This window comes from Alosa sapidissima, chromosome 1 (genome assembly GCF_018492685.1).
Source record: "Alosa sapidissima isolate fAloSap1 chromosome 1, fAloSap1.pri, whole genome shotgun sequence".
NCBI lineage: Eukaryota > Metazoa > Chordata > Actinopteri > Clupeiformes > Clupeidae > Alosa > Alosa sapidissima.
In genome coordinates this window covers 47,467,817-47,487,142 of record NC_055957.1, presented here as the reverse complement: position 1 = coordinate 47,487,142, position 19,326 = coordinate 47,467,817, and the positions used below count along the sequence as shown (strand labels likewise).

General features: G+C 44.1%; 1 protein-coding gene across 4 annotated transcripts in view; it reads left to right on the top strand.

Annotated features, from left to right (window-relative positions):
- The window catches only part of slc6a9 (solute carrier family 6 member 9), a 42,862-nt gene that overhangs the window by 4,443 nt on the left and 19,093 nt on the right, over positions 1-19,326 (top strand). For 2 of the 4 annotated variants that reach the window (XM_042106061.1, XM_042106058.1), the window contains exon 2: positions 6,318-6,675. In XM_042106061.1, the coding sequence (XP_041961995.1) occupies positions 6,646-6,675 (30 nt within the window). In that variant the 5' untranslated portion in view covers positions 6,318-6,645. Of the gene's footprint in view, positions 1-1,771; positions 1,842-6,317; positions 6,676-17,409; positions 17,590-19,326 lie in introns of those variants that run through there. The other 2 variants (XM_042106054.1, XM_042106045.1) reach the window with 2 other exon arrangements.

Here is a 19,326-nt window from a genome sequence, read left to right as displayed (position 1 = left end):
GTGATCAGCTGTGAGCTACAGGAATTAATGTCTGTAAAGGTTACATGTCAGCCACCCAATGTTCATCCCTGCCCCGGCAGGGTGCATCTCCACGGATAAAACCTGTGCACACCTGTGCAACATAATTCTTCTCATCTCCTGGCAGTTATGTTGACTATTGCAGTCTTTAAACTGCAAAACATTTCAGCTTAAAGATTCTGGTAAGCAAGAATAATAGATATGTGTGCTGAGTTTGTTATAAGCCACAGAAAACATTTATCAAGTAAGCCTATATTAAAAATGTAAAAACAAAGTCTGCTAGGGGTGTGCCAGCTGATGGTGCTGAAATCACTTCACAGTTCATGCTTGCTACAAACCTCAAAACTTTGGGCCACAAACTTCCAGACCTACGTGTAACTCATTAGCCTTGTTTGCATATAACTTTTTTGTTGGATCGAATACTGAAGATGTCAGACCACCTGTTTACATGGCACAATAATCTGATCCAATTAGGTCACATTTAATTGGAATAGCCATGTGACATCTGCACATTTCATTCTGTTTGGCGCAGGATTTTTAAATCTGCTCAGAATGATCAGAGCAATTATGAAGTAACAGTGTGAAGCTAACGCATATAGGCCTAAAATATAAAGGTAATCTTAGTAAGCGCTGTCATAGTTAGATAGGCTTTGGATAAGATGTTAATGTCCCCATCGTCCTACCCAGTATCCTCAAACTCATCTGCTGGCCTACTGGAAGCAACTGGAATCCATGCATTTCCACAGAATTATTTTTGGAATATGATCCCTTATCATACCTGTTCATTCGTACTGCCCTACAAAGGCTAAGAGCAGTATCTGCACTTTAAAAAAAAAAAAAAAAAATTGCACAAATAAGAAGTACATGGTTTGCTCTTCAATCTGTTAACATTTCATATGGCTGCCTAATAAATTTCTTAGCTAAATTAACATTTTTAGTTTGCAGTTTGTATAGAAAAGTACAGTGAAACCAAGGCAGAGTGCAGTATCTGCCCTTACTGCCTTGATTTCACAGGCCATTACTGCATTCTGCCTTTGTTTCACTTGATCTTACTCTAATAGGGTGTGTGTGTGTGTGCACGCAGGGACAGACTGGGACTAAAAAAAGGCCCTGGACTTTCTTCTAAAAAGGCACACTACCATTCACACTCACACACACATTAGGTGTCTATCATGATACAGTCTCACAATATTAAATGCCAGTGAAAGTATCATATTCAAAATAGTCAGTCAGATTTTACAAAAAGTAATTAACATATACTTTGACATATAAGCAGCAGTGTGCAAAGGTTAGGTTTTGGTGTGCAGCAATGCAATATTGCTTGACATGAATGTCTACAAGAATACCCGATTAATTTTGTTCCATTTTTACATACATGTTTATAAATGACAGAGTTGCCATTGTTAAGGCATCAAGCAGCATATCTTCACTAAAAATGTAGTAATTACCTCCTCAATTAATATAAAAACTGAGTGATTATAATCACTTGCTTCACTTACTGCAAAATGTTATTGTATGGCCATGTAAGTATAAGCAGTAATGCAAAGGCAAAGCACAGTATAGCCTATAAAACTACCAAATTTTGCCTAAATGTCAAAAAACATAATGTTTAAAATTCACCTCACTTTGATCTATCTAATGATACCCCTTGTTGTTGAATATAATTTGATGCTTATACTTGGTGTAAGAAAAACACAAAAAGCTGTTTTTTTCAGTTTGGCATTTTTGCAGATACTGCTCTTTGGCTTTGTAGGGCAGCGTACTCATCGCTGGACTTATCGTGACAAAATTCAAGATGGCGGCTAACGGTAAACTTCCTGAAGGTACTGTCTGTATAAATAAACTACCAGTGCTTTTTCAAAGTTCTCAATGTCTCGTTTTAAATGTCAAGGCCGTCGGAAGTCTACCAATGAAGTATGGAGCTACTTTGAGCCTCATAAATGGTGTAAAACAGTGATTTATTTGCGCCCGAGGCACCCCCATTGAAAAACTGTTGGTAGCATCGGCTAACTAGCGCCAGATTTCTGAGTGCAGGGGACAAGCCAAGATGAGCTAGTAGCTACAGTATGAGACATACGTTCACACTCCGTATCATGTTTCAACACACTTTAGGTCAATATCACACCTGAATTCTCCTTTAAGCCAAGAACCGTAGGCCTACCTTCTTTGTGTTCTCTGCCTCCTTTTTTGTATTTTCTATCTTCCATTTATGTTCTTTTCTTCTGGCTACCAAATATGTTTACAGACATTTTCCCACTACTTTAGCCTACCAAGAACAGAATCTCTTGATCTCACGTCTTGACTTGCAGATGGGCTAACGTAGCCGCCTACTGGGGAGGGGGAACTTTTGATACATTTTTTTTTAAAATCGTTATCAGCCAGAAGCAACAAGCAACAACTCTTTACGCTGGTAAGTGAGACACAATTATCAATGGATTCACTTAATGCAGAATCAGCACAGAAAGCGTTTATTTAATTATTTATTTTTCTGGTGCCCCCCTCTGACCGGGCAGGTGCGGTTGCTCAATAGAGAGCAAAAGATCGGAATGTGCATTTTTGGGGCAACCTCGCTATGTCAAAGTAAATCACTCTTTTAAACGATTAACAAGGCAAACATATAATTACATGTCTATGCTACTATGGAGAGGGTCTCTGCAGACAAACTGCAGAAAAACATGAATTCAAGTGAGACAAGGCCAGTATTGAGCTGAGGAAATCTGAGGCTGTGTGTTAAGACAAAAGGATCTGTAAGAGTGAAAGTAAAAGATTGTAGCCTAATCCTTGCCTCTGGAAGTTTTTAACAGATTAATTCCTCACCTTAAGCAAAGATTCTATAGTTAACTTTATCAACCGTATTTGCCTTAAGTAGGCACCACGCCTGTTTTAGTCACTTGTGGCTGCATGCAAATTGGAATGCTTCTAGAATCTGCAGCCAGGTTCCATGTTTCTGTTTATGTCATGTGATGGAGCATATGGTAGGCTATGCTCTATAAATTGGGCCAATTAGTTTTGTAGATCGTAGATTTGCTAGGATTGCAAAATGGCAGAACATTTCCGGTAAATTTCCGGAAACTTTCCATGGGAAGTTAAGCTGGGGAATGTTGGAAATATTCCAAATTGTAAACTTTCATGGAATTAAAGGAAATTAGTGGAATTAATGAAAATGTACAGGAATTAACTGGGAATTTTGGGCAATTCATACAAAGTGTTTCATATGCAAACATTAACATTTTGTTTCGTAATAAGCAATATGATTTGTTTGTTCGTATTTTTGCTTAGCATACAAAGCTAAGATAAGATACACCAGCCACTCAACAACAAAATCCGATTGATTGGAACATTAACTGACTATCACTTTGTCCAGTCAGAATCCCAGAAAATGGTAAAAAAAATAAAATAGATAAAAAATATGACACAACATAACACCAGAAAACCTCATAGATTATGATTATAAAGTTGTCAAGCTTAATCAGACAGACAATATGAGCATAATGGTTATTGATCGTCCCGTTAGAGCTTATGTGAAATGACGTACCCATTATGTGCAACTCTGTTCGCAAACTTCCCCCAGTTTCACACCACGCATGAGATGATGTGTTCACTGGGAATCCCCCCCCCCCCCCCCATGAACATGAACATGAACGCACCATAGTTTTCCTTTATGTCTAGTAGCTTATGCTGATTGCTGTGGCATGTGATTGACGTATGTGGGTAGAAATTTGATTGAAATTGCATTAAGTCAGGTTGTTTTAACTAATATTATGCTGCAAGATGGGGTTTTGTCCACTACATTTAAGTTCCCCTGTTATAGACTAACTTGCCATATTAAAAATCCCCAATTTATTCCCATTAATTCCCATGGAAAGTTTCCAACTTTGAAAATTCACTGAATTTTGCATCCCTAAGCCGGGATGTGTTAGCCTGACGAGCCAGACCCACATTAAAATGTAGGGTCTAGGCACTCACCATTCGCAGTGCTCAGTCCGAGGGGCGGGATAATCGGTTGTCCTTTAAATTCCCTCTGCACGCAATAGGACAGCGGCAGCGCTATGAGTCCCATGCGTTTCCCCACCAGAGGAGCTAGTTGGCTAGTTCAAACGTTTGCCAACTTAAAAAAAGCTTAACTCGTGTCACACTGTTCGCCAACAGCAACATCCGTCTTCTTTGTTTTCAAGTAGCAGGGAATTCAAGCCAAACCGTTGCAACTCTGCCATCAATCATTATGTTATGCCCCCTAACGACTCTATACACGATTTGATTGGCCTGATAGAAGTTTAATTTTTTGAGCTCACAAGCCAACGGAGAGTTGCTAGACTAGCCCTGGAAGCAAATGTAATTTGCTGCCGCTAGGGTGCGTCTAGATTTCTAGGCTAGGGATGTGTAGACATAAACCTCAAATTTGCAGGAAGATTTCATTAAGATTCATGGTGGTAAAATTTCTTTAGTAGGCTTATGTACACAAGGCATATTGAAAACAAAAAAACCTCAGTGCAGGTCTGAGCAAATGGGTCAAATATTTTGGCAGAGGGGCATTGTTTTCTTTATTTAACTTTTTAAGCCTTTTTTTATTTAGGCCTATCCACATGTTTACTAACAGTAACAAAGGATATATTCTATTATCTATATTTGAGGAGAAAACATGGAGAATATGGTTAATTGCTTTCTTTTACTTTCTTTCTTTCATTTATGTGCTCCATCCCTCCCTCCTACTCTCTTTCTCTCTCTCTTTCTGACCCTTTTTTAAACCTCTTCTCTGCATAATGTTTGCAGAATGGCACTGTCCAGCACACGTGACTGTCACTGCTTGTTGCTGTACTGATTTCTAAGACGGCCAACTTGTCCTTTGTTTACTCAGATGAACTGCCTCAGATGTTAGTGGTGCTGCTGGACTGTTTTACTGCTGCCCCCACTTCATCTCGTCAACACTGGTCATAAGCATGCAATCAGAGAAGATGGTTGCTATACAGCTATTGAGCTAGCCTAATTTATGATGCTCACTCAGAGGAGAAAGACTCTTTGTCAGGTGCCTTTGTAATGTCCTTTAGCCACTCATTTCAGTGTACATGAGAAGGGCTAAGAGAGTGGCTGAGCCATCATCTGGCAGGCACACATATTATGAAGAACTCACTGTTATAAAACCACATCATGGGTTTTAGTTTGTTTGAGGTTCACTGATGTTGCCCTGATGAAAACCTGGTCATGCCTGCTGTGTTTGTGGTTAGGGGAAACAAGGACATGGGTCATGACCCTGCCCATGAAGATTCCAGAGGTTTGAGCCAACAGATCATAGAGAAGGGTTTGAACAGGGTCTCCCCACAAGGCCACAGGAAGGATTACAGTACATGAATATATTGAACGAAAGGACCCTGCTAACACCCACTCATTCCAAGCATTCACATCTTCCCATCTTTTCCTTACATAAGATTGTAGGAACTGCCTCGCACAACAACTAGTGTATGTAGGGGGTGGTGGGGTGGGGGCAGTATCCTTCAGTCGGTGTGATAAGCGAGATGATCTTAGTGACTTCCTAATTCCTCCAGGAAATGTTGGAGGCCTAGCTTGTTGCCTATTGGCCTGACAACCTACAATTTGTCATGCTATGGTCATAATGTCAGGGAAAAGACACATGTAACATGGTAAATAGCAGCTAGAGCCATCTTGACAAGGCACTGGCTGGATTATTGGGTTTTAGGACCTTAGAGGCCTTGCGACCTGTTAACCTGATAATCAAATCATTGTCAGACTGGGCCTCAAAATCATGTAGCTACTATAAGCAGTGTGTGTGTTTCAAGATGACAGTTGGTGGTAGAGTGGTAGAGTGATGCTTGCAGTCATCTCAAGAACTTTTATCACACCTGTGAAACAGAAAGACCACTTTCTTATATACATAAATAATGCATTGGAACTTAAAATATAGACACACATAATATCAGAGGGTACTTGTTGACTGTGGAAAACATAAATAAATCCATTGCCATTTTCTTTGATGTATGTAAGCCACAACTTTCATTCTTTCACAAAGGAGTATTGTTATGGCACCTGTACTTTGGGGAAGAGACATTTTTTTTCTTAAATGCAGTTCTCTCTATCTCTCTCTTTCTCTCTCTCTCACTCCTTGTTATAGGCAGTGTCAGCTCACTTCACAGTTCAAATCCCACCAAGGCATGAAGCCTGCAATGAAATTACAGTTTTGGGAAGAAAAGGGGGTTGGGTGTGTGTGTGTGAGGGGGTTGCACCCAGCGAAGAAACTAATTTGTGTCGCCATCACCCCTCCTCCTTGTCACATGTTCCTTTCACAGCATAGAAAAGTTCCTGGATTAGCGGAGAATTAGCACAAAGCAGAGACGCTGCTTCAGCAGGAGGGTTACGAACATTACCAACCAACGGACGAACGAACGGACCAACGACCGGCTGAACAAGTGAGTGAGTGGCAAAGGAGAGACAGAGCGAGCCACCGAGTGAGCTGTGTGGCACAGCCCTGCGCCAGACGCCAGTGACCACAGCAGCAACAGCAGCAGCAGCAGAGAGTTCCAGTTCCAGGGCGGAAAGGGACCCAGTCAACAGAGCCACCAGGACGGGACACTCGCAACCAAGAGCTCCCCCTCCACAACCCGCAGTCTCCCCAGGATGGAGGAAAAGCAGTTTTCAGGGATTCTGGTGAGTTTTCTCTCTCTCTCTCTCTCTCTCTCTCTCTCTCTCTCGCTCTTTCTCTCTTTCTGAGCCAAGTTTGAGTGAAGCATATACGGTTGGTATCACTGCACCTTTCTAATAAGAACAAGACCAATTTTGGGGAATGGAGATTACCTTGGACCACTTGTCAACATGTTAATATTGGTTAGTGTTTATAAACCCTCTCTAAAAAAGTTTGCTGTGCTCCTGTCCTGCCAAGTTGAATTCTTGCCATTTGTCACCTTCGGGTGCTACAAACACCACTCCAAAATGGCAAAAGTTTGCAAGCATACTCTATGATTTAAAAAAGCAATAATAAAGCCACTTACAGTAAATTCAGGTATATCCCCATATTTTCAGTAATTTTGCAGAACAGCTATAACGATAGTGTTCAAATGGACTATGTAAAGTTGCAGTGCCCAGACGAATTAGAAAGGGAGGATTTTGTCTTTATCTCTGTGTCAACACTGAATTTGATTACATGTGACCTTTTATGTTGCCATTAATGTTTACATCATTTCAATGTTTTGTTTACATTGTTGCAATCATGCCAGATATTATATTAAAGCTGAAGAACAATAAAAACAAGGATGTTTGTGGGATGCAATAAACCGATGAATCCGGCAGTCAGTTTAATCAAATCATCTTCAAACACAATGTGGGATTCTTAAATGAAGGCCTTTTGCATAATCCCATATGTAATCATAATGTACGACCTGCCCAGTGTCAAACTCATGCAATGTGCCCCACATGCGATTTTCACACTTCAGCGTGTTATATGTGACTCTAAAAAGGCTGTTTATTACGTCATATCGGCAGTGCGGTTGTCAGTGACCGAGGTGGCAGCACAATGGAGAGACCAAGTCCCTAGTTAGAGCTGAGTGAAATGCCTGGACACAGAGGGCATTTTAGAGCTGCGCTCTCTGACGCCATCATTGATGAATGCACTCCAGATGCCTACAGAAGCTCATCTGTGCCAGCCAATGTAGTGGAACAGCTCTATGGTTGATCAAACATTTGATCACAGTGAATAACAGAATCAACAGGAAATGTCTAGATGCGTGTTTAGCCTCCACCTCCGTGTGACAGCCAGCATGTACAATAGAAGTATTCATTTATTTGTGTGAGTATAACTTAGTTGTTAGTTAGTTCCAAGTCCCTCTTGCTCAAGAGGGCAGCAACTTATACATGTGCCAGGTGTGGCACATGCATAGCCATCTCCCAAGCCATTGGGATGTGACTGGCCGTCTGCACTCTGATCTAGCGCTGCTGTGCTTCTCCCATCCGTCAGCTGGCCCTCAAGGGGCAGGTACATGCATACGGCTCAAGTGTTTGTTTTGGCCCCGGCGTTGCGCTCAAGCCACTTTTGTGACTGTGGATGGACAGTGTGTCCTTGGCTGATCGCCATGCTGTGGAAGCTGTCCCGTCAAGAGGAGGGGGTCCCGAGCACATCCATAATGCCCGCTGGCCCGCATCAGGCCTAAATCAGTAGAAGCCAACACTTTGTCCATTTTGGTCCGCTTCATTTGGTCACAAATTTAAGTCCTGCACCTGCTTCTGCTGGCCGGGGCCAGGGCCGGGGCTGCAAGGGCAATTTATCTGTCAGGGGAGTTCCTATGTTCATTTATTTATCTCTGTGCAGCGCTCACTCGGCAGCGAGAGCTGTGGCAGTGGCTTGTCAGGATAAGCTATGGGAGCGCCCAGCCCAGCCCATTCTTAAGCTGCTAACACTGTTAGTATTCAGAGCAAGTGCTCCTACTGTTTGACTTGGCCACTCTCTGTCTCCCTCTGAGGCAAGCTCTCTTGTCATGACTTCTGTCTTAAACCATAGGTAATGGTTTATGGGATTTTTTTTTATTTTTTTATAATACCCTGTTTATGTGACTTGGGCTGTTTTTGTTTCTAGTCAAGAATACCACCCTACAAATGCTAAAACTCATTGGACAAGGGAGCTCTCTTGCCTTCTTGCCTCTATTTTGAACAGCCGAAGTGTAAAAATATATATATATATATATAAGTTGTTGTAAATGTTTCCAAAGTGCAGGCAGCCAAACATTTACAGTGAACAGGAGAGGAGATATGGCCAAGGCCCCTCCCCATAAGTTTTCCTCCCCTCACCTGATTGGCTTCTCCTGGAGGGGTTGCAGAGTCTGATGGGGTTCTTATGAGTCTTATCAGCCCTATGTGGTGCCTCTCTTTAAGTGACAGATGTTGCTCTAAACTTAGCAATATTAATTGTGTGACTGTGATGTTGCTGTTGCAATAGATAGTAGATCTGTCTCCCCCTAAAATCTATACGTGTTTGTCATACTCATAAAGATCACTTCCATGTGTGCAAGTTTTATTGATTTGCTTAAAGCTAAAAGTGAACCAATATTGGGTAACTTTTTTATTGCATAATGGTGACTTTACACGTCCACCATTTTAACTTTGTGAAAGAAAGCTGCCTATGTTTTACGTTCCTTTTTCACTGGCACTTTTTATTAGTTGTGGATCTATTAACGTTGGATTTGTGGGCCACACAATGTCACAAACGAATTCCCTATAGGGCCCAAACATGCTTTCTCTGGGGATGGAAAGGTGTCGGCCGAGATGTCCAGGCCCTGTGATTGGCACGTTTGTCTGGCCTCGGCTTCCTTCTGTGGCATCTCAGGCATGCCTGCTGATGGGCGTCCGCTTTCACCGTGATATACTGTAAGTCGGGAAAGGAGGCGGTCAGCACTCAAAGCAACTGTCCGAAGCCATTAATACTGGGGCGAGACACAGTGGTGCCAGATGTGTCTTTGATCATGGGAGCCACAAATCCATTTTTGGGCCTCTTTGAAGTTGCCTCTTTACCTCTGGCTTGATGTTGATGAAGAAACAGTTGAATATTAGTGACTGTGAAGGCCGTTGTTTCTGTCCGTCTGAATGAGGTGCCTAATGGTTCCTTATTGCTCCCCCGCTGGCAGGAGAGAGTGAGAGTCTGTCATGCTGATTGAGAACATATCTAGCGGCCGGTAATGAGCAGGAAAGACAAGAGAAGGATTTATGCTTGGGCTGCTAGACACTAAGGACAGGCTGCAGAGCAACTGTTAGTGACCTATGGCTACCCCTCCCCTGTGGTCCCTCCCCCACTGCCCCTACACACACACCATACACACACATGCACACAAACACACACACACAACACACACACACAACACACACACACACACACACACACACACACACAGACACACACACACACTCACACACACACTCACTCTCATACACACACACTAGTAACTCACACACCCCGCCCCCTGCTAAGGCAGAGAGACACACACACAGAGAGAGACACACACACGCATACATAAACACACACACACATACATACACACACTCACACACACACACACACACACACACACACACACTCACTCTCATACACACACACTAGTAACTCACACACCCCGCCCCCTGCTAAGGCAGAGAGACACACACACAGAGAGAGACACACACACGCATACATAAACACACACACACATACATACACACACTCACACACACACACACACACACACACACACACACACACACACACACTCACTCTCATACACACACACTAGTAACTCTCACACACCCCGTCCCCTGCTAAGGCAGAGAGACACACACACAGAGAGAGACACACACACGCATACATAAACACACACTCACACACACACACACACACACACACACATACATACACACACTCACACACACACACACACACACACACACACACACACACACACACACACTCACTCTCATACACACACACTAGTAACTCTCACACACCCCGCCCCCTGCTAAGGCGGCAGCTTCCCAGCTTTTCCCAAGGGCCGCTAATGTGTGCTGTTTTCTGTGAAGTGGAAAATAGATGGAAACAAATATTGAAACCCTTTGGACTGCCTTTGTATCCCTCAGGACGCAAGGCCATAGCTGCACACAACTCAGTTCAGGTGCACCACTGCCATAAAATGGGCCACAGTGCACACATGGCCTACAGCGGGACCTCTCTGCGCTCCATGCTCTCACAGAGAAGTGAGAAAATGTATTATGTATTCCTGAAAAAACAAAATAAATTCTGAAGCTTTTTCAACCTCCAACGTTAAATCTTTTGGAATGTGTTATGTATGTGCAATATGCAATTTGAAATATATTGGCACTCACAGGTGGCCAGTAGCCACTGACAGACGTAGCCCAGGTTGGGAATGCTCAGAGACTTACGTAAGGAACATATTGAGCCGTCAGTCACTCACTTGAATTAGCTTGAATGTTCGCATCTCCGAAGCTGTGCAACCATGGTGCCTTCGGGGGCATGGGAACAGATGTGTCCAAGCAAAAAAAAAAAAAAAAAAAAAAAAACAGAAAGAAAGAAAGAGAAGAAAAAAATGAAAGAGGGGTCAGAGTCAAACGTGATTTCAGTTCATCTGCGGAGTTCCCTGACTGTAACAGTGCGCCGAGCAGAGCACAGAGAGTCCACTGAGGAGGCAGCCTCTATGGAGGGAGCACAATGGAAGGACAAGGGCCACCAAATGCCAAACACGTCCACTGCTGCGCTTCCTTTAAAGAAGGGGGAAAAAAGCAAGGGGGGGGAGAAAAAGTCCCCCACCTCTGCCAAAAAGGTTCGGTTGAAAGGCTGCCTTTGGATTTCATTTGGAGAAACCACTCAGCCTGAAAATTTTGGTTTTCTGTTTTTCTTCCCCTTTCTTTTATGTGAGGAGGTACCCCCATTATACAAAAGCGAAACAAAATACAAAAAGTGTGTGTGTGTGGGGGGAGGGGGGGTGTAGGTTGGAGGGGTGAGTTACAGAAAGTGGGAGAGACGAGTTGGAGAGATGCCTGTTGTTGAAATTATGGACAGCAGCTCAGTATTGTTTCCCCATCAAATAGGCTTCTTAAATCTTCTCATTTGTGTTGTTATTCGCTATTATTATTATTTTTGTCGTTGAATTGAGATCCTCCCAAGCCTTTTCACCCCATAATTTGTTGCGCTTGAACTCAACCTGCTCTCCCCGCTGTGCAGTGAATGGGGGACACAGGCATGGGACGGGGGGGGTCTGCCGTTCTCAGGGTCCCCATGCACAAGCATACCCCCCTCCACATTATTTACCACTGCGGTCTGATAGACTTCCACTTTGCATTGGCTCAGGAGTTTTGGATTCTTCTACTGATATATAAATGTGTGGGGTGTGTGTGCGTGTGTGTGTGTGTGCGTGTGTGTGTGTGTGTGTGTTTGTGTGTGTGTGTGTGTGTGTGTGTTGCTCTCTCTGTGAGATGAGTCTTGGTGTAGTGAGTTGAACTCTGCATTGATGACCCAGCAAACGCAGATAGACAAACATTGCTCTACAGATAAAGCCTCCTGTGCCGTGAGGCCCAATGTATATCCGCATAACCCTCCGTTTGTTCATAACTGGACCTTTGTCACCAGCTGAACAACAGAGAGCTGCTTCTGACTAGTTCTGTTTGTGTGCACAGAGAGGGAGAGCCTTCACCTTTAACTTGTTTGCACTGACCTAATGGACCTTTTTAAAGCTAGCAAATGTTAGTCAGGATGTATTCTTTATGGTACACATCACTCACACACTGTGGGATTTCATTCTACCTTCTCGTGGTCCAGTATCGGTCACATTCAGGGGGAAAAGAAGGAGTCCTTAAAATATTTTTCTCTGTTTCATTTCTGATGTGATGGTTGCTTGTCTAATTTGTTCATTTGTCGAATCCACGTGAGGGACTGTCGAGTCACATGTACCTCTCTTTCATCCTCCATGATGGTCCCATATGTTTGTCAAAATGTGTATGTTGTGTGCTTTTTCTGGGCCGATTTGTGCCCGAGCCACTCCACCGAGCCCCATTCTCCCTGGAGGGGATTTGAGCTACACGCTATTTATAAAGAATCAGCAGCTGGGGCCCTTCAAGCCAAATTACAGAGGGAGAGAAATTATCATGGAAACTTCAGGTTTACCCAAGCGTTGGAAATCGCTCTCCTGTGTCCCCGAAAGCTGCTGGACCAGGCAGACGCCCCGCACACATACACACACATACACACACACACACACACACACACACACACACACACACACACATGCATACACACACACACACACACACACACACACAAACAAACAAACAAACCCGAAATGCAACACACATCCACACGTCCACACTTGTGGTGAAGAAAATGTGACAGGAAGTTGTTTTTGTCGCCTTTGCCCGATAACTTTGCCGCTTTGTTGCCCAAACAAAAGCAGTGGGTTGTGCCAGTGGAGGACTTCTCTGACCCCGCTGTCCCAGGCCCTCGGCACTCAGATTAAGATTCTCCTGAGTCGCCTGCGCTCAGAACCATTCAGAGTTGCTTTTCACTGAAAAAAAAAGATCTGAAATGCTGCAGCTAACCTCGCTATAAGGCTTTTTTTTGCAATGAGGATCAAGTCACCCTAGCCATAATGACATTGTAGGGATATTGCTATTTTTAACAGTCCTGCTCACTTTCGTGCTTGTCCAACATGAATGGCTAATGAAAGGTGATTGGACATTAAGTGGGCAGCAGTAAAAGGAGGTTGGTATAAATTGAGAGTGATAGAACCAGCACAACCAGTAATTGCTAATCTTGCTCATGGGGCCAGAGAAACAGCAATCCATCCCAGGCGCAGATCTAATGACCAATTCTACTTGTCGAGTGCCACAGAACTGTTATTCACAAACCCTGATCTAGAGGATTAACAAAAGCAAACGAACAAAACAACACTGTTTGAAAGTCTCATTTGATTTTTAAGGTGGGCTTCGAAACCAGATCCACAGTTTCCGTTGGTTGTAGTTGTTGACAGGGATCCCTTTTCTTCTCCAGATTGAGAGGTAGCCTGCGTTATATATTAGCAGGAGCAGCATGCCATATTGTGGCAATAGATCCGCGGAACATATTATATAACACCTACTGTAATACATGTATGTCCCAAACTAAATTTGGTGGGAGGGTGTTGGGTTATCAGGTTTCGTGCTTTTCCCTGAAAGCTGAATGTCACCCCCTCGGAGTATTACATTAAATGTTTTTGAAACATTTGAAAGTCAAGCATGTTATTTGCTGGATGTCCATCCAACTCATTTTCATATTTTAAGAACATTCATGGAAATTCAGTTGAAGGAAATGGGAGTGTGAATGCATTCACAACCACTTGTGTGTGAATTAAAAATCAACACTTGCTGTTGATTCTGTGGCGTGTGATGGGATCAAACCATAAGTTTGTCACAAATGCATGCGAGTAAATTATTTCCCATTCTATACCTTACATGAATCAGAAAATAATCTACCTCAACTAAATTGAATTTATTTGCATCAGAAGATGTTCAAAACTTCAAGAAGTCAGGATTTCTAAATTTCCAGTCATGATTTTGTATTACTATGGTCAAAATGTGCATCATAACGTTGTCTGGAGACCTGGTTACTGGCATTTGATATACTGATCTGATTTCTGTAAGGGTTCTTTTCTAGCAGGCGCCACAATCTGATCATGTATTCACATGGGATGTTGTTTAGTACCATTGACTGTTGACTGACAGTGCTTAGCCTGCTACTTAAAAAATGCCCTTATGCCAGGAGAGAGAGACGGGGTAGAGACACCTCCTCATTCTTCCCTCTGCGGGGGTGTTTCAAGGAGGGGGTTGACCTCTTGACCCCCCTCACCATCTGCTCCGCCTGTCTGGAGACAGATTGACAGCAGATAAACATGGCTTCTCCCTGTCAACAAAATGACCTTTCTGCAGAGCCCACTTCGTCTTAGGCAACGAGTGGGCTCTGCAGTATAACAGGCTCCTGACCGCACGGCCGTGCCACAGGTGAGAAAGGAAGTGTTGAAAAATGCATAATTAAAAAAAGCTGGTCAAAGACACGGGCAATTACAGACAACGGCATCTGTGCTTTCCCTCCTAATTGGAGCTAAACAGCAGTAATATTCAGCCAATTAGCAAAACTAATTCCCCCCAGATGGGTAAACTCTTGTTAAAAGCTCTGTTACTGTGCATTGGCGTTTTTTCTTTTTTTTTTCTTTTGGTTTTGTTGTTCGCCTTTGAGTTAATTTGATTGCTTGCTACAGTTCTTTCACACATATACACACACACACACACAACATACACACAAACACACTAACACACTATCACACACACACACACACACACACACACACACACACACAGATCATGTACCACCACCCCTTCCCCCTAGCAACACTCTATTCTGCCATTGATATGGGGCTGTCAAAATAGTGTTGTGTAGATATCCTCATTAAAAGTGACCCATTATGTAGCATGGAGTCTCTGGAGGGACACTGACTAATAGGAGTTGGCTCTGGCCCCTGAGGACTCTCTAATGACCAGCGCTGTCAGGCAGCCTGAAAGCCAGCCTCGTGCCTCAGCCCCATAGCCCAGAGCACAGCAGAGTGGGACAGAGCTGCATGTGTGTGGGATTTAATCCCCCATCCGTCTATTGCTCTCTTTCTCAATCTCATTCTCCCTCTCTCTCTCTCTGTCTCTCTGTCTCTCTGTCTCACACTCCTAGTCTCTCTCTCTGTCTCTCTGTCTCTCTGTCTCACACTCCTAGTCTCCCTCTCTATCTCTCTGTCTCTCTGTCTCACACTCCTAGTCTCCCTCTCTATCTCTCTGTCTGTCACACTCCTACTCTCTCTGTCTCTCTCTAGCTCTCTCACATCTGCATGGTTGCGTGCAGATATTGATGAGTTAGGAGGCAGATTTACTTTTTGGGGGGATTTGTGTAGGGACTTCAACCATAAACAGTAGCCATGTCTCAGTGTGTGCAAGTCAGGGCCATGGTGCTGTCGTGGTAATGGTGGTGTTGGTGTTGCCATTGGTGGCGGTGCAGTCATCCTCCTCTATCAGTGGGCTTTTTGGCCAGCTCTGTTTGGTGCACGGGCCAGTGCAGGCTTACTCCCAAAGGAGTTGAGCTGCACAGATGTGGCAAAAACTCACTGTTTACATGGTAATGTAAATTCAGCTGGAAAAGCACTGTGTCTGTGTGTGTGTGTGTGTGTGTGTGTGTGTGTGTGTGTGTGTGTGTGTGTGTGTGTGTGTGTGTGTGTGTGTGTGTGTGTGCGTGCGCGCGCGCGCATCACAGGCATGGCCTAACAGCCTGATGGGGAGGGGAGGGGAAAAACACTGTAACCCGAAAGCACACGCTATTCAGTCAGATAACGTTTACGTAACTCCAACTCCACATCTTTCGCTGTGAAGTTGATGTATTGAGCTTTGACACATAATGTACATGCACTATTTTTTTTTTAACAAAATGCAACAGATCCCTATGTGGCATCAGCAACAAAAGCGTTTTTTTGTTTTGTTTTGTTTTAGAAAATTGTCACTGCAAAAAAAGCTAATTTCTTTCAGAAAATTGTTAAATTATTATATTATTTTCAAAATCTGTAGTCACACCGTGTTCAGTTGCATGGTTACTATGGGCAGTGGATGTTTATGTTATTTGAAACAGAATGGCCATAATGAAATGACCACATCCACCTCATTGACGGTCATGTGTGCGTTTCACTCAAACTCAAGCAGCACCCTGTGCCTACCCTCCCGCTGACTCTTGACGGCTGTTCATCCCGGCCCCATTGTATCTCCCATCAAACGCTCATTAGGCACGGAGCCATGTGTCTGTCAACTTCTGACACCACTAACAGGATACTCGGTTGGCGACACTGCCAAGAACCGCCACTGAAAAGTCTCCTTTGTGATGAGTGGGGTTTTTTGCACCCCCCCCCCCCCTTTCTTTACCTTTCCCCATACATTGTAGTGCTGTTCGCCTCATCCTGGTAAATGGTATCTTTCCCGTTGATTGTTCCTCCATTGACAGCCAAGAGCACCAAGAATGGGAAATCTGTTGACCCCTCGAGACAGAGAGAGGATGAATTACAAGGGGCTGACACTACGAAACGTGTCACGGACTGTTTGCAGGGTATACCCACCCCCTCACCCAAGACTTTGCCTCTTACAGGACCTTGCAGGAGAACTGGCAATGTCAAGGGATGAGGATTTGAGAGTCAAGTGCGGCTCAATGGGAGCGTTGGTGGTCCTGGTGCAGCTGCCTTGCAAACAAGTGGAAGAAATGGGGAGACAGCGAGGGTAGAGCACCCTGTGGACGAGCTCAGCTCCTCACTTTTGTCTGCCATCTCGTGGGGTTGGTGCTGGGGGGCTGGGGGCCGGGAGGGTGGCTGGGGGAGCTTGGCAGCGTCCCCGGGCCCCGGCAGCTAAGCTAGCAGCTCCCAACACTCAATATGCAGCCAAGGTGCTGGAATGACAACGACTCCATTCATGGTGGAGGTAGAGGCAAAGGCTGTGGATCTCCCCTGTCTTTCTCACCCCTCCAGTGTGGGGAAAATCTGTGTGTGTGTGTGTGTGTGTGTGTGTGTGTGTGTGTGTGTGTTGGGGGAGCATTCTCCGTAACTCTTGAAGAGAGAGACCAGAATGGAGATTGAAAAGGAGGGAGGGAGGTAGAAATAGGGGCTGAGTGAGGAAGAGTTGAATGAGAAGAGAGAGATGGAGAGAGAGACCAGGAGGGAGGGAGAGAGAGAGAGACCAGGAGGGAGGGAGAGAGAAGGCTTCCATGCTGAATGATTGAGAGAGGCGGAGAGGAAGCAGAACTCCATCAGATGAAATGAGGTGAAAATAATTCAGGCATTAATCAAGGCTGGGCGAAAAAGAGGTTGTTCTCTTTTTTCCTCCCTCCCTCGCTCCCTCACTCTCTCTCGCCCGCTCGCTCTCTCCCGCGCGCACAACGGAAGCAAATGGAAAGGTGTGAATGAAGAACTCGGGAGCACAGTCGAGAAGAGAACTACTGGGCACTATCAAATCATGTCGGAGTCCAGCAATCCAGCTTGTATGGCTGATCAGGTCAGTCTGATTTAACTCTGTCCCTCCCATTCCCCAATCCCCATTCCCTTCCCCGATGCATCTTTCATCTACGACGAAACTATTTCTTATATGAGCCCTACGAAATATCAGGTCATATTGATACTATTGATACTTAAGTTTACTAATGGAGAAATACTCTGAGATGATAGATAAAAAAAAAAAAGATTTCTACGGGTTTTGTTCTTTTTCGACAAAAAAAAAAAAAATGAGGGAAAGAGAGCGGGAAAGAGAGCGCATTCAAGCATCAAAGCGGCGATTGTGCGAAGCTGCCCGGACGACGGTGCAAGGTCCTGAAAGAATTGAATTAATCAAGACGAAGCATTGTCTGCACAGCCTTATTTTTCAGCCATCACTCAGGGGGCCGGTGACGACTCAATAGGCCACGGACCGCGTGAGGAGGGGGTCCCGGCTCTTTAAAAACCAGACCACGTGTGACCGTGCTGAAAAGTTTTTATAACTAATTGCAGTGGGAAGGCCTGGCGCTATTGGCAGAGGGAGGTGAGATAAAGTTTCTAAGGAAGTGGGCCGGGAGGGAACAGTGTGTGGGAGAGAAAGACGGAGGAAAAGGGGGCAAAGTGTCCAGAGGAAAGGGGGGGGGGGGGGGTTGGCTCATATTTATGCCTTTTCTCCTTCCTTTGCCTCCTTTTTTAGTGGCCCGGGGACCTGTCAGTTAAACAATCCCTGAGGAAGATTTGTTTGAAATAAAATGTATAGATATCCGATATGGCATTTTGTTCCTCTTCGATTGATGCAGAATGCCAAGCTTGGTCACATCCTCCCCTTTGTGGCTCTCAACAATGAGCCTCCTGCCGTCTGAGCGAGGGTAGACGTGGAGGACCTTACTGTTGAAAGAGCTGGTTTTGGGGGGAGTGTTTCACTACACACTGTATTTGGTTTCTCAGAAGTTGTAGTGAACATACGAGTTACTGACAAGGGTTTAAGATAAGTTAAACATGTCATACTGACAAGGAAAAGAGAAGTTAAACGGGCCATTGACTAAGGTCATCGATGTTGTCTCTCAAACCTGTGGACTTTGCCGCTTTGTACTTTGTCATACAGAACCAAACTCTGTCTGGTGTTCATTTTTTGTCATTCCACAAACTCGACCCATTTCACATTGCATGTGTTTGGCCCAATTTACAAATATTTGCGTACATTTTGGGGCACTGGTGATGTTTACTCTCGTCTTTATTGATCCGGCTTTCTTGTCTGTCTTCATCAGCTGATCTGTGCGATAATGAAACTGAGTGTATTGGATGACTAGTTTTCATGTTAGTGACGTGTTTCAGGTAACGAGAATGTGGGAAAAGTGGTTATTGGATGTCTAGATCTTATGTTTGTATTGGAGGTCACTACATTGGCTGAAGTAAAGTTGAAGTTGATAGCTTAAGAGATTTACCTATGACGTATAGTTATTCTGTGTTTTCATGTTGTCTGTACATGGTCATGGTTGCTATATGATGTCATAGGGGATGGAGAATATGCAGCATACACCTCAAGGAGGAGTAGGAGACACATGAGAACTAGCTGTTTTTGTTTTTTTTTTAACCCAGAGTTATTGATTTTGGCCAATCTTGGGTTATCTTTGTCAGTCCATTATGATGTGAATGGATTTGAAGCAAACTTTACAATTGTCCACCATGAGTTTTTTGACAATCTAAAATATTCTCTCTCTCTCTCTCTCTCTCTCTCTCTCTCTCTCTCTCTCTCTCACTC